Below are 16265 nucleotides of genomic sequence, written 5' to 3'. Positions count from 1 at the left end.
TGCCAGACAATCCACTTCCTCCCTGTATGTCCCTGAATCCCTCAAAGCCACCACCCAGTGCTGGAGCTCAGAGGAAGCAGGACTGTGTAAGTTCTTGTGCTGGCCCTTTAAGAGGAACTGCCTGGGACTGTAGCAATCTCCCTGTTACTCAGCCACAATCCCCTCTGGTTTTTACAGCCAAAGTTATGTGGAATTCTCTTCCCAGTTCTGGGCTGGTGGGGTCTGGTGTGGGGCTGGGACCCCTTGCTCCTCACAGGAGGCCTCTACAGCCAGATATCCCTCCAGATTGAAAAAAAAAAAAAACACACCACACCAACCGGTTCTGTGCCTTCGCCCCCCCCTACTAGTCTCAATGTACTTTCTTCTTTACTTCTCTAGTTGTAGGACTTCTATTCAGCCAGATTTCAGGCGGTTCTGAATGATAGTTGTTCTGTATTTTAGTTGGAATTTTGATGTGTTTGTTGGAGGCAGTGAGTACCAGCATTTATCTACGCCACCAACTTGGTTCTCCATTGCCCCATCTTCTGTTTGGACCCTGACTGCCCACAGCTGTCAATCAGGGTTCTGGAGCATGGCATCCACTTGCTGTCCTGTGGTTGGCTGCAGTCATATTTAGATTCCAGTGCTCTGTTCCACTATCAAGGTGTTTGCTATTCACAAAGCGCATTACTCACTGAGTAACTGTTGTGGTTGTCAGTTCTTTCTGGGTTGTCACTCTGTGGACAACACCATTTTTTTATGCCTCACTGGCTATTTTGTTAGGAGAAAGACAGCAAGGAATACTCTGTCATTGAGAAACTTTTCTAGAGTCTGAAGTTACAGAGATTTTGAACTTGGCTTTGTCTTTCTGTTGCAGATGTTGCTGCCATAGCGTGTGGTCGTGAATTCCTGGTTAACTCCAGCCGGGTGCTCTTGGACACCATACTGCAACTTCTGGGAGACTTGAAGCCAGGACAGTGCACCAAACTCAAAGTGTACGGTGGACAGTATTAAAGAGTTAATGCTTGTTTACAGATTAGTCAGAATTTGCTGTTTGGCCCTCCTTTTCATATAAACACAATTAATTTGACAGTGGCTCTAGAAAAAATAGAAGGAACAAATGCCTGCAGAATTCAGGGATGCAGTCTATTCAATACTATTTTAGAAAAATAATATAAACAAAAGGAATGTTCTCACTTTAGAGCAATCAGTGAGTCCCAAATGCAATCATGTGATACTTGAGGGTTATATTAATGACCTCAAAATGAACTTAAATAAGTGTTTGTTATGGCAGCATTTCACTTCCAACTACCAAAATCAGTCTTTATTTACTACTGTTGTGTAACAAAATACCACCAACTTAGGGGCTAAAACAATATCTCCTTCACAGTTCTGTAAATCAGAAGTCTGAGTGGGCTTGACTGGTTCTCCAGCTAGGGCCTCACAGGGCCAAAGTAAAGGCATTGTCTGGGCCGGGCTTTTTTCTAGAGGCTCAGGGCAAGATGCTTCCAGGTGCATTCAGATTGCTGGCGGAATCCAGTTCCTTGCCTTTGTAGAACTGAGGTCCTTGGGGGTCACTTTCAGCTTTCAGGGCTGGCAGATTTCCTTATCACATGACCCCACCCTACCTTCAAGTTGCAGTAGCTCACTGAATCCCTCTTAGATTTTGATGGGTTTAGATTAGGCATAACTGGGTAGACTCCCTTTGATTAATTCAGAGTCTGCTGGTTAGTAATTTAATTATATCTGCAGTCTCTCTCTGCCCTGTAACTTACCAAGGTGTGATATTCTGTGCATAGTCCCTGCAATTAGGGCAGGAAATTGTGGACTGCTGTTCACACCATTCATTTCTAGTGTTGCTTTTCTTCTTGGAGCATTTTTTATGATAGCTTCTTTAAAGTCTTTGTCAATGATTTCCAACATCTGTGTCATCTTAGCCTTGATGTCTCTATCTTTTTTTAAAATTTAAGTTATTTATTGTTTAAAGTATTACATATGTTTCCTTTTTCCCCCATTGACCTCTCCCCAGCCATTCCCACCCCCCAGCACATGCCCTCACCCCCTCTCCTACTGTCTGTGTCCATGGGTTATGCTTATATGCGTGTATACAAGTCTTTTGGTTGATCTCTCACCCCCTGCCTTCCCTCTGAGGTTGGACGGTCTGTTCGATAATTCTGGATCTATTTTTGTTCATCAGTTTATGTTGTTCATTATATTCCACAAAGGCGTGAGATCATATGATATTTATCTTTCTCCAACTGGCTTATTCCACTTAGCATAATGCTCTCCAGGTCCATCCATGCTGTTGCAAATGGTAAGAGTTCCTTCTTTTTTACAGCAGCGTAGTATTCCATTGTGTAGATGTACCACTGTTTTTTAATCCACTCATCTGCTGATGGGCACTTAGGCTGTTTCCAGATCTTAGTTATTGTAAATTGTGCTGCTATGAACATAGGGGTGCATATATGCTTTCTGATTGGTATTTCTGATTTCTTGTGATATATCTAGAAGTGGGATTACTGGGTCAAATGGGAGTTCCATTTTTACTTTTTGGAGGAAACTCCATATTGTTTTCCCCTGTGGCTGCACCAGTCTGCATTCCTACCAGCAGTGCAGGAGGGTTCCTTTTTCTCAGCATCCTCTCCAGCACTTGTCGTTTGTTGATTTGTTGATGACAGGTGTGAGATGGTACTTCATTGTCGTTTTGATTTGCATCTCTCGGATGATTAGTAACTTTGAGCATGTTTTCATATGTCTCTTGGCCTTTTGTATGTCCTCTTTCGAAAAGTGTCTATATAGGCCCTTTTACGATTGGATTGTTTATCTTCCTTTTGTTAAGTTGTATGAGTTCCCTATAAATTTTGGAGGTTAAACCCTTATCGGATATAACATTGGCAAATATGTTCTTCCACGCAGTGGGCTCTCTGGTTTTGTTGATGGTTTCTTTTGCTGTGCAGAAGCTTTTTATTTTGATGTAGTTCCATTTGTTTATTTTCTCCTTAGTTTCCATTGTCCTAGGAGCTGTATCGGTAAAGGTATTGCTATGACAAATATCTGATATTTTGCTGCCTGTGGGTTCTTCTAAGACTTTTATGGTTTCCTGTCTTATGTTTAAGTCCTTTATCCATTTTGAGTATATTTTTGTGTATGGTGTAAGTTGGTGGTCTAGTTTCATTTTTTTTTTTTTGCATGTATCTGTACAATTTTCCCAACACCATTTACTGAAGAGACTGTCTTGACTCCTTTGAGCATAATGGCTTGGGTTGATTTTTGGGTTCTCTGTTCTGTTCCATTGGTCTATATGTCTGTTTTTGTGCCAGTACCAGGCAGTTTTGAGAACAGTTTCTTTGTAATATAGCTTGATATTTGGTATTGTGATCCCACCAACTTTGTTCTTCTTTCTTAGGATTGCTGCGGCTATTTGGGGTCTTTTTTTTTATTCCATATGAATTTTTGGTGAGTTTGTTCTAGGTCTGTGAAATATGATGTTGGTATCTTTTTTTTTTTTAAAGATATTTTATTGATTTTTTACAGAGAGGAAGGGAGAGAGATAGAGAGTTAGAAACATCGATGAGAGAGAAACATCGATCAGCTGCCTCCTGCACATCTCCCACTGGGGACGTGCCCGCAACCCAGGTACATGCCCCTGACCGGAATCGAACCCGGGACCTTTCAGTCCGCAGGCCGACGCTCTATCCACTGAGCCAAACCGGTTTCGGCATGATGTTGGTATCTTAATGGGGATTGCATTGAATCTATAGATTGCTTTGGGTAGTATGGACATTTTAATGATGTTGATTCTACCAATCCATGAGCATGGTATATTATTCTATTTGTTTGGACTTGATGTCTCTTGGTTGTTTTTTGCAGCATGAGTTGGTATTTTTCCTTTTCTTAATATGCTGAGTAATTTTGGGTTGCCTCCTGGATATTTGAATATTATGTTTTAAGAACTGGGGTTTTGCCGAAACCGGTTTGGCTCGGTGGATAGAGCGTCGGCTTGCAGACTGAAGGGTCCCAGGTTCGATTCCGGTCAAGGGCATGTGCCTGGGTTGTGGGCACATCCCCGGTAGGGGATGTGCAGGAGGCGGCTGATCGATGTTTCTCTCTCATCGATGTTTCTAACTGTCTATCTCTCTCTCTTCCTCTCTGTAAAAATTCAATAAAATATTAAAAAAAAAAAAAAGAACTGGAGTTTTAAAATTTAAATCCTATGAAAAATGTTGCCCAGCCAGCATGGCTCAGTGGTTGAGCGTTGACCTATGAACCAGGAAGTCATGGTTTGATTCCTGGTCAGGGCATATGCCTGGGTTGTGAGCTCGATCCCCAGTGTAGGGTGTGCAGAAGACAGCTAATCAGTGACTCTCTCTCATCATTGATGTTTCCGTCTCTCTCTTCCTCTTCCTTCCTCTCTGAAATTAATTAAAATATATTAAAAATAAATAAATCCTATGGGAAATGTTGATGTTTTGTTTTACCAGGCAGTCAACCTGGTTGGGTTCTGGTTGTAAGTTCTGACTAGCCTTCTCTGTGTTGTGTTTTCAATGTCAGTTCCATTTTCAAAAGCTTTTACAATGCTATTGCGTCTGGCCCTCTTATGTACCACCTGTGGCCAGTGTGAGACCTGGATAATAGTTGATATTTTACTTCTCAGAATGTTGGATATACTGTTTATGATCAGATGAATGCATGCATAGCTTGGGGTGAGGCCAGGAATTAATAACCCTGTGGGGTCACTTTCCTGAGCTTTAACTCTTCACATATCCCTGGTACTTGTTGGTTCCTCAGGGCTCACCTTTTCATCCAGCTGGCATGCTGGGGTTTTGTATGTCTTGCTGTGCACGTCCAGGGCCAAGCAGCAGGAGTTCAGAGGATCACAGTCCTCCCAGTGGTGAGGATGATTTTCTTCCCAGGGAGTTTGAGTTGCCTGAGGGCCCCCACTGCCAGCATGGTCATTGCAAGGAGACCCCTTTTCTACTCTGTGAGTCTGAACTACAGTCTTTGGGTACTCTTCTCTGTGCGGATCGGTGCCACTCCTGGGTTTGGGGGTGCTGAGTTGCAGACTCACTGCTGGTCGGTGGTTCTCACACTTCTGGCCTTCTTCCCAGTCTGCCTGCTGCTGTTACTTTCGGGGGCCTCTCATGGCAGCTCCATGTACTCTTTTCAGTGTTTCAAGCTATGTTCGGTGGAAGCCAGAGAGTGGGTGTGTTCACTACATCTTATCTGGAACCAGACTTTCTAGTCCATTTTGGAGTTTGTACTAACAAATATGTGTCCACGAGCAATACATATAACACAGTGTAACATGAGTATATAGTTTTATATAGACTTTACAAGTTGTTTATGGATGTAGTTAATTATTTTTAAATATCTTGGGCTAAAGAAGATGGGACCTGGGTTACCTTTTACCCCTGACTGGTGGACATTCAGGTTGTTTTCAGATTTGAGTCTGTGAAAATAAGGCTGCAGTAAACATCTTTGACAAACATCTCCTGCTAGCCTGGGTAAGATTTCCCCTAGTTTTCCCAGAAGGGGAATACAGTAGGTCCTTGGGTTACATTGGAGATTTGTTCCTATGGCGCCACGTAACGCGATTTTCGCTGTAAGTCAGAACCCACCTACGTAAGCACCTACATCACTCACATGGAGCACATACACAGCAGTAATGAAGTGAAACAGTAAAAAAAATTTAAAAGAAAGGTAACAATTCCTGACCTTTACTTGTGGTAAATAAATAATAAAAAACATAAAGCACATATGTGCATACATCAAAATGATGGAACTTTTTTTTTTTAATAAATAAATGGGAGATGGTGACGTAACCACAAAACGATGTGGACTGCCTGTATTTGAGAAGTCGGACATGCACATTTTCAGTTTTATGAGATACTGGCAAGTTGCTCACCGAAGCATATGGTACATGTTTAGTGTTCTGTACTTCGTACAACCTCCTATCGATATCTGTCTGTCTGTGTGTCTTTAGATTACCAGTGATGTCGAGACTCTTTTCTCATGTTCAAACATTTCAGGGTTTTTTTCTGTGATTTATCTGTTCATGTCTGTTGATCATTTGCTAATGGGTTATAGTTTTCTTTGTGATATGCTGTTGTTCCTTATGTCTTCTGGATACTAAACCATTGTCTCTTTTGCTTCTGTGGTCTGTACAAGGTCAGTGTTATGGGTCCAGCTAACCTCCTCCTCCAACTTCCAAGCGAAGCTGTGTGAAGGCTGGTTTCTTCTGGCCTCTCTGTTCCACTGTATGGAGCTCTGTGTCTTTGTGTCCTAATGAGCTCTTGTCCATTGCATTGGGAGATGAGGAGAATTGCCCTCAGAGAGATTTGCTTACTTCTTGGCAGTCTTCCACCTGACCACTGAGCAGAGCCCATGCCCAGATGTTAGCCTCAAACCCACTTGGGATCTCAGTGTGCACCAGACTGAAGCGGGTCTACTCACTTTACAATCTTTGGCTGCCTTCTAATAGGCATGCCATTTGTTCGCTTTCTTCTTCACTGTTCACTCCTAACCTTAAGTTCCCTGGAACCAGGACCTTTCTTGTACTATAAGTAAAATGTTCTTTTTTTTTGGCCTCTTTATTCCTTGGCTGTAACTTGCCTCTTTCCTGGGGATTTTGCTTTTTTTGCCGCCTCCATAATCAAAGGCTACTCATTTCAGTAGCTTGGGTGCCTCAGACCCAGAGATGGGCTTAAAAAAAAAAAGACTTAGCCTGGCTGGTGTGGCTCAGTGCCTGAGTGTCGGTCAACCTATGAACCAGTAGGTCAGGACACATGCCTGGGTTGTGGGTTCGATCCCCAGTGTGGGGTGTGCAGGAGGCAGCCAGTCAATGATTTTCTCTCATCATTGGTGTTTCTATCTCTCCTTTTCCTTTCTTCTCTGAAATCAGTAAAAATATACTAAAAAAATAAAATTAAAATTAAAAAAAGACTTAGCTGTTTCATTTTTTTTTTTTTGGAGCGGTTTTAGTTTGACAACAAAATTGAGAGGAAGATAGAGATTTCCCCTGTACCCATACCCCATACAGGCCATAATTTTGCCTTTTCCAGAACATCATATAGTTGGAATCACAGAGTCTGTAGTCTTCTTAGATTGGCTTCTTTCACTTAGTAATATGCATTTAAGGTTCCTTCATATTTTTTCATGGCTTGATATAGATCATTTCTTTTTAGCACTGAATAACATTCCATTGTCTGGAAGCACCATAGTTTACTCACTCACCCACTGAAGGACATCTTGGTTGCTTCCAAGATTGGGCAATTATGCATAAAGCTGCTATAACATTGTATATAGGTTTTTATGTGGAAATAAGATTTCAATTCCTTTGGGGAAATACCGAGAAGCATGACTGCTTGATTGTATGGCAAGAGTATGTTTGGTTTTGTGAGAAACTGTCAAACTGTCTTCCAAATGGCTGTATTATTTTGCATTCCCACCAGCAGTGAATGGGCGTTCCTGTTGCTTCACATCCCTACCAGCATTTGGTGGTGTCAGTGTTCTGGATTGTGGCTATTCTAATAGGTGTGTAGTGGTATCTTTTTTTTTTTTTTTTAAATCCTCACTGGAGGATATGGTTTCTAAAAAAATATATTTTTATTGATTTTTTTTTTTTGAGAGAGAGAGAGAGAGAGAGAGAGAGAGAGAAACATCTATGTTAGAGAGAAACATTGATTGTTTGCCTCCCATAGGCACCCTGACCAGGTACTGAACACACAACCGGTGCATGCCCAGACTGGGAATCGATTTGTGACCTCCTGGTTTGTAGGCTGATACTCAACCATTGAGCTGCACCAGCCAGGTGAGGGAAGTACATTTTAAAGACAAATCTTAGATAATGTTGAAATTCCTTAATTTAGAGTTGTCAGCATTTCCAGATATTAAAAATGGTCAACCAACCTTCTAAAACGTTTGTAACACTTGGCATCTGGGAACTAATACATATTACTTTCCAGGCAGTAGAGCTTTTATCCACAAAATGTTTAACATCCACTGAATTGGTCTAGTACTGAGTTATAAATTGGTAATTGGTGCTGTGAATGTAACCTCAATTCTTCTGAAAGGCATCTTTAGGGTTTCAACCTAACTAGTTTGATCATTCTATGTTCATTTTTAAAAACCCCACAAAAGTCTATATTTAACTTTTTCAACAAGAAAATGGCAAATAACCTAATATAAATATGGGCGGAAGAGTTAATCAGGCAATTCACAAAAGAAACACTGGAACTTCATAAATACAGAAAAGAATCTCAGCCTCAGTTGTAATGCAGATTATAACCATAATCAGATACCTTTTTATTCCATCTCACTGACAAAAAATCAGATGTGACAGTTTTGAGCTTTGGAGAGGGTGTGAGGCTAGGTAGAGCTTATCCTGTCCGCTTGCTGGTGGGAGGGAGATGGAGGCAGGTGAGCAGCATCTGTTGCAGTTGAACACACCCATGTTTGGGACAGGTGATCCACATCCGTGTGTGCATTCTAGTGGAAGTTTTTTTTTTTTTAAATATACTTTATTGATTTTTTACAGAGAGGAAGGGAGAGAGATAGAGAGCCAGAAACATCAATGAGAGAGAAACATCGATCAGCTGCCTCCTGCACACTCCCCACTGGGGATGTGCCCGCAACCAAGGTACATGCCCTTGACCGGAATCGAACCCAGGACCCTTGAGTCCGCAGGCTGATGCTCTATCCACTGAGCCAAACCGGTTTTACCCACAAACACCAGGATGCTTGTGCAGGACCATGGCAGCAGCCGTGCTGGTGATAGTTCTCACCGGGAACTTATCTATACCTCTACCAGCTGGAGAATAGATAGATTGTGAACAGTTAATATGGTAGGACACATCAGTGAAAATACGTTAGAACTGTACAAATGAACGTGGAAAACATCTCACTGTGGTATGGGAAATTACGTTCAGTATGCTGCTGCTGATACATGTCAGGTTCTGTACATGTTTTGTGAAAGTTCATGGAAATGCATGACTGTTTTCCATATCAAATGGTGATAGTGGTACCCACATCCCTGAAGTAGGTGTTCAGAGTTCACAAAGGGGATTTGACTATGGTGATAAGATATTTTTTTCTTAACCAGGGAGGTAAGTATGTGTTGTTCTTTATACCTGTGTGCCTTCAGTGTTACATAGTAGAAAAAAATCTATGGGTATTTGTTTAGAATTACATATGGCATTGACATCATAGATTTTTAGGTTCTAATTTGGTTGGGGCAGGGGCACAGAATCTAAAACAACATGGTAAATAGTTAATAACTGTGCTGCTCTTTCAAAATCGGTAGGCCTCCAGCTGCAGATTTCTGTCTGTCATGTGGTCTGAAGTGTCTGATTGCTCTGCCAGTTGCTTCTCTATCTCATAACATCTGCAGTTTTCTGTAAGGATTTTATTGCTTGTTGTTCCTTAGAATTACTTGATGGTGCTAATTTGGCTCTGATGTGTAGTTTTTGTTTCTGGTGGAGGGGGCAGCACAATCGTGCCCTTTTGTTTATTGCTGGTGTGTTTTGAAGTACTGGATGTGTTTATTCTTTGTTTTAATTTCTTTTAAGAAGAATTAGGCAGTTCAGTTGAGTCACTTTTACTTTTAGTGACTCAGCCTTGTAGTCAGACTGTCAGCAGGGCTTTCTGGTTTCTTGCTGGGAGAACCTGTTCTGTCCCAGGCCTGGTGTATCCAGGGGAAGGGAGTGTCCTTTTACTGAAGGAGAGTTACTTGTGATGCTTCTGTAGCATTTTAGGTTTGCCAATTTCTTTATTTTGATTTTGGGCTCTAGCCCTGCCTGCACTTTGAAAATGCCTCGGGCACATGATGGGAGTCTGTCTCCGTGTGTTTGCCCTGCTGCAGTTCCCGGCTTTATTTTAGCCTTGTTTTCAGTTATTTTATAATCAATGTCAGGTGTCTCTAAAATTCTCAAGACTGCAGAGCCTGGGAAGTTGTTCATTTGGAACCCGTTGATCTGCGTATAGGCTTGTGGTAGGAAGGAAGCAGGGTTTGCCTGTCTTTTCTGTCACTGGAAGGGAAATCTGACTCCTAGTACTTTGGAAATGACATTTGCCTTTAGTATCTCAGTGCTAGAAGAGGGAATTGAGTGGCCAGTCTCTTTTGACTTGGCAATTGGACACTTGATATTTATAAAATACTTTTGGTTGGAATAGAAATGTTGGAAGAGAAGCACATGCAAGGAAAACTCATTCTGGATTTGTTGTTTACTAAGTCTTATGTGACCTTGGAGAAGTCTCTGGTCTTCTGTGAGATACAGCCTCGCAGTGACGTGGGGTCTCACATGGCACCATGGTCATCACAATTACATTTGCTCCATCTTGACTCCTTAAGGAGGGCTGACTTTGACCAAATGCGAAATTTTAAAGATATTCAATTTGTGAGTAATTTTTATTTTTTTACTAGGGGCCCAGTGCACAAATTCATGCACCTTGAAAGGAACTGTGGGCTGCGAGGCTGCAGTGGGCACAGGGGTGGGTCTTGGCCCATCCTCCGCACCCTCGCCCAGCCCCTCCCGGCGCAGCCCCTCTGGTTCTCTGTAAGCCAGCAGCCCTGCTCCCACTGCCACTGCTCCCACTCACTGATGGCGCGGAGCCATTGGGGCCAGCACCAGCAGCCGGTGTGAGTGGGGCCAGTGCCTCAGCGGGTGCGAGCGGTGGCTGCTGCCCTGATCGCCCCTCAGGAGCATTGGGAGGTGGAGGAGCCTTCAGGGGCGATTGGGGCCTGCGCCCAGCGCCAGCAGCGGGTGCAAGCGGCAGCTCCTGCGCCGGCAGCGGGTGCGCATGCTGGGTGGGACCATGGCGCGCGCGGGAGCAAAGAATTTTCAGTAAGCACCAGAGACTCGCCCTTATGACAGCATCCGGCACTCTGCCTTGGCCTGGCGCCCCTGCTTACCTGCTCCACCATCCTGCCGTGGCCGATGCCTGCCATGTTCCGCGTGCTCTCCCTGGTGGTCAGCGCATGTCATAGCGGCCATTGTTCGGTTCCACCATTTGGTCTATTTGCCTTTTATTATATAGGATTATTATTTTAAATCCTCACCTGAGGGTATTTTTCCACTGATTTTTAGAGAGAGTGGAAGAAAGAGGGAAAGATGGAGAGAAATATTGATGTGAGAGAAGCACATTGATTGGTTGCCTCCTGCATGTGCCCCAACCAGGGCCCGGGCTGGGGAGAAGACTGCAACCAAAGTACATGCCCTTGACCGGAATCGAATCTGGGACCCTTCGGCCGACCCTCTATCCACTGAGCCAGCCAGCTAGGGTGTGGGTCATTTTTAACATCTTAAAATTAAATCGAGTCATTGGAGACTTTCAAGTGGACACATTTTCTGGAGTTTGCTCCAGATGTTATCACTCAGATGTTAACTTTGCCAGTTAAGATTTAGAGAAGACTGTCTTGTGGTATTTTCATGTTCTAAAGCAGGGGTTCGCAAACTTTTTCGGAAGAGAGCCAGATAGAGAATATTTTAGGCTCTGTGGGCCAAAGGATCTCTGTTGTGATGACTCATTCCTGCTCTTGTGGTGTGAAAGCAGCATAGACAATACACTTAATTTTAAAGAATTCCAGCCATGTGTTGGTGATCTAAAGTAGGAACTTTTCTCTTGGGATATTGGATTAGAGACCTCAGAAAATTTTAGTGGAGGTGCTGAATTTTCCTCATGAATATGACATTTGAATAGCCCTTAATAACTAGATTAGTAGTGAATAGATTTTGCTTATGTGTAAAAATTGTCAGGAAAACTTGAAAGGATTGCCATTTTGGCTCATGTTGTGGCCTATGAGGAGAGTGAGGATCATAATGAGAACTGGGCGCTATTCCCTCGAGGTGCTGGTGGTGGTGTCTGCCTGGATGTCAGCCCTGCCTGCACTTTGAAAATGCCATGGGAGCACAAGGGGAGCGATTGCTATGTGTTTGCCTGCTGCAGCTCCAGGCCTTTGGGAATCACTCACTTTCCACGTTTACACTGAGCACTCACTGTGTCCCCAGTTGGTGCCAGCCCATATGGCTGTAAAGATGAACAAGCCATGGGGCTGGCTTTTGATAAACAAAGTTTAGGGGGAAACAGTTGTTTCAACAGAAAACTGGAAAGCATGTTTCCTGGCACGTGTATATGCATGCCCTGTCGTTTATTGTCCGTCCCATTTTAATGGATTCAGTCACAATTACTGATTTTCCTTTTGCTGAGGGCAGCATTATGTCATGGCATGGCACTGTGACTGTCCCATCTTTATCTAAAATGTTGATATATTGCTAATTTGGAGTTCCTTGCAGTAGATTTGATTTTTTAAAATTTTGCATTGTAGCACTAGCAGTTTGGCTCAGTGGATAGAGTGTTGGCCTACAGACTGAAGGATCCCAGGTTCGATTCCCGGTCAAGGGCATTTACCTCAGTTGCATGCAGGAGACAGCCAATCAATGTGTCTCTCTCAAATTGATGTTTCTCTTTCTGTGTCTCTCCTCCTCCTTTTTCTCTATGTAAATATCAGTGGAAAAATATCCTCGAATGAGGGTTAAAAAATTTTTTTTTTTGCATTGCAGTATTATTTGCAAATCTTGATTACTGAGCATTTTGGCACTCCTTAAATTTGCGCCCCAAACAAGTGCCTTACTCTGCTCACCTCATGTGGCCTTGCTAGTTAAATATTCGATTGTACGTTGGACATTGCAGAAGATACATTGTGGACTCTGGACTCTGGTGTCTTTTCCTGAAAAGAATTGATGTTTGTCATCGCAGGTAGTTAGCTTTACCTGACTCAACTCTGGCTCTCCTGAGGTGGTCACCAACCAAACCCCACACCTCATTGTGGGGTGCCAGCTGTCCTCTCCCCTGGCGCCTGGTGTTAGTCTCCTACTGGTGCAGTTCGAAGTTAGCCATGACCTGGGCCGGTTTTGTGTTTTGTGCTTCCCTTGTTCTGGGATTGGCCTTGCGGGGCTTCCTCCTTCCTAGCTTCGCTATTTGCTGCCATTTCTTTAGCTCTATTTTCTGTGTAGTATTTCTCTTTTCCCATGTGTCAGTTGCTCTGGAGTTTTACAGTTTGATTATTATAGTTTGCATTTTTGTAAGTTCTACTGGATTCTTTTTTGAAGTGCCTGGTCATTTCTTTTTTTTTTTTCTCACCCAATTCTGACTTTATTTACAACTGGTCATTTCTAATACTTAGTATATCTTTGATCATGTTTTTAATTTTTTTAAAAAATATATTTTACTGATTTTTTTTGCAGAGAGGAAGGGAGAGCAATAGTTAGGAACATCGATGAGCGAGAAACATCGATCAGCCACCTCCTGCACACCCACCACTGGGGATGTGCCTGCAGCCAAGATACATGCCCTTGACCGGAATCGAACTTGGGACCCTTCAGTCCGCAGGCCGATGCTCTATCCACTGAGCCAAACCGGTTAGGGCTTTAATTTTTTTAAAAAAATTATTTATACCTATTAAACATAATCGTTTTTTCTATACTGCACTTGATACCTCTAATATATGACCTTTTACTAGAAGTGAAAATAAAAATTCTGGCTCTCATTGGTTCTTTGTGCTGTTACTTATAATATCATTTTTCATTATTTTATTTTTATTTTTTAAAAATGTTTTTATTGATTTTTAGAGAAAGAGGAAGGGAGAGGAGAGAGAGAAACATTGATGTGAGAGAGAAACATCCATCAGCTGCCTCCTGCATGTTCCCTACTGGGGATGGAGGCCTCAAACCAGGCACATGTCCTGACCCGGAATCTAACCAGCACCCTTTTGTTGTTGTTGCATGGGATGATGCTCAACCAACTGAGCCAAGCTGGCCAGGGGATGTTTTTATTTTTATTTCGAACTCACATTTGTTAGTATTGTTTTTTGGGGAATTATTTGAAGACCAGGTTGAGGGCCCTTTAAGAGAATGTTTGTTTACTTTGGCCAGGCAGTCGAAGGAGCTCCTATCCCTGGTCTCTTTGTGTTAAAGTTATTGGCTGTGGATTTTCAGACCGTACAAAAGTATGGCCATAGGTCACGCTTGAAAGTTAACTTTCTCCTGGCTTTCTGCAGGGGCCTGTGATCTGAATCTGTCTTGTGTTGGTCTGAGGCTGCCTGTCTGCATGAAGCCACTAATACTTAAGCTCTGCAATTCTGAAATCTATCATCTTTAGCACTTACCTCCCTGAATTTGTGTTTTCACTTACGTAGTTCCTGATCAGAGAGGTTTTCCCTCTTCATTTCTTGAAATCTCATCCATTCTTTTAAGGGTTTGTGAAACATTTGTGTAGCCTTTATTACGGATTTGCAGTGTGAAGTTTTGGGGATGTCTGTATTTTGCAGTAGTGTCAGAAACCAGTCCTGTAGTTTTCCAATTTGCATTAGACTCTATATTACCAGTTGAGGTCAGTTCCCAAGACCGCTTATAAAATCCTATTTAACTCCGCATGCTGCTTGGTTGGTTGGTTGGAATGGTTGGGGTTATGGTGTTTTTCATCCCTCAGGCTGTGGATTAAACAGGCGTGTATGGCCTGACCTAGCTGCCCAGACGTCATGGATAGCGTTTACTGGATGGAAAGATAGGACTAAATTTTAAACAGTTAAATTGAACTTTCAGAGTACAGTGTATTTATGAATTGAGGGATATTTATTATATATATTATATATGTAACATATATTATATATTATATATATATGTATTTTAAAAATATTTATTGTTGAGAGTATTACAGATGTGCTCCCCCCCGGCCCCCCATTACCTCCTTCCACCTGGTTCCCGCCCCTCCCCAGGCCTCGCCACCCTACTGTCTGTGTCCATAGGTAAGATCTTTGGTTAATCTGAAGGTTACCTGTATGTAAATGCAGTATTGGTAACGAGATCCTCTCTGCATTTGTGTCTCTTGATTCTGTGAGCCTGTAAGAGCTGATATTATGGTGCTGTTGCTAAAATTTCCTATTTTCCTGTAGCCTCATAGAGACAAATATTATCTCACATACCTTCTCCTTACTCTTGCTATCATCCAGATTTTAGAATTGGACATCTGATGTGTAAGTATGCTCAGGTCCTCTTAACCAGCAGCTGGATTTATGGTGAAGTGCAGTGTGGAGGGGCCAGTACTTCACCACCTTCTGTTTGCATTTCAGGCTAATGCTGATGTCCCTGTACAACGTGAGCATCAATTTGAAAGGCTTGAAGTACATCAGTGAGAGCCCAGGGTTCATCCCTTTGCTGTGGTGGCTTCTGAGTGGTAAGGAGGGGGTGACCTGGATGTCTTCCCATACAGCTTACATACTTTTCCTCTGTAGCTGAGGGAGGTTGTCACATATTAGAAATTAGGATCGACTGTCCCAAGGTGTTATCATTTCTTGAAAAGAAGATTTCAAATGATGGAAAACTCAGTGGTGTGCCAAGCTATTTTTAGTTCTGTTTCTGAAGTATTGCTTTCAATTTAGTTATGATTCTGTGACACAAAGAAAAATTATGAAGCAGTTGGTAGATGTCATTGACCTGTTCCTTCCTCTGAGAACAGTCCAGCACTATAGGTGTCTGTGGCTCTGAATATGAAGTAAAGGAGAAGTCCTAGTGTGAAAAGGAATGTGAGGAAGAGGAAATCTGAGAGATACTACAACTCTGAAGGTGTTCTACACACACACACACACACACACACACACACACACACACACACACACACACTGAGTGGCCAGATTATTATGACCATCTGACGTTTGTAGGCAAATTAGCTATAATTTCTTGCTGAAGTTGCTAGAGGGCCAGACCATTATAAATAAGGAAGCAGGTTGTTTACCATGACAATAGAAGTGATTTTTTTCTGAAGATATGGGTAAACAATGTGATTTAACAGCCTTTGAACGTGGGATACACACACACACACACACTGAGTGGCCAGATTATTATGACCACCCCATCAATACTTTGTTGGGCCACCTTTTGCCTTCAATACTGTGGCGATTCTTCTTGTCATTGACTCCACGAGATGTTGAAAGGTGATGTGAGGAACTGACACCATGCCTGATGAATAGCACTGTCCAGTTCTGTGAGATTTGATGGTTGTGGAACCAGCTGCTTGATGGCTCTTTTAACTTCATCCCACAAATGCTCAATTGGATTGAGATCTGGTGATTGTGGGGGCCACCTAAGCAAGGTAAAGTCTCTCTCATGTTCTTGAAACCACTCCTGCACAGTACTAGCACTGTGGCATGGTGCATTGTCTTGTTGGAAGAAGCCATCTCCATTGGGATATGCCATCAACATGATAGGATGAACTTGATCAGCAACGATACTTAG

General features: G+C 42.6%; 1 protein-coding gene across 2 annotated transcripts in view; it reads left to right on the top strand.

Annotated features, from left to right (window-relative positions):
* The window catches only part of HSF2BP (heat shock transcription factor 2 binding protein), an 81761-nt gene that overhangs the window by 28592 nt on the left and 36904 nt on the right, over positions 1–16265 (top strand). For both annotated transcript variants that reach the window (XM_059686653.1, XM_059686652.1), the window contains exons 6-7: positions 857–974; positions 15104–15207. In XM_059686653.1, coding sequence (XP_059542636.1) covers positions 857–974; positions 15104–15207 — 222 coding nt within the window. The remainder of the gene's footprint in view (positions 1–856; positions 975–15103; positions 15208–16265) is intronic.

This window comes from Myotis daubentonii, chromosome 3 (genome assembly GCF_963259705.1).
Source record: "Myotis daubentonii chromosome 3, mMyoDau2.1, whole genome shotgun sequence".
In the NCBI taxonomy this organism is placed as follows: domain Eukaryota; kingdom Metazoa; phylum Chordata; class Mammalia; order Chiroptera; family Vespertilionidae; genus Myotis; species Myotis daubentonii.
The sequence above is the reverse complement of the archived record's forward strand: the minus strand, read 5'-3'. Positions and strand labels throughout refer to the sequence as shown.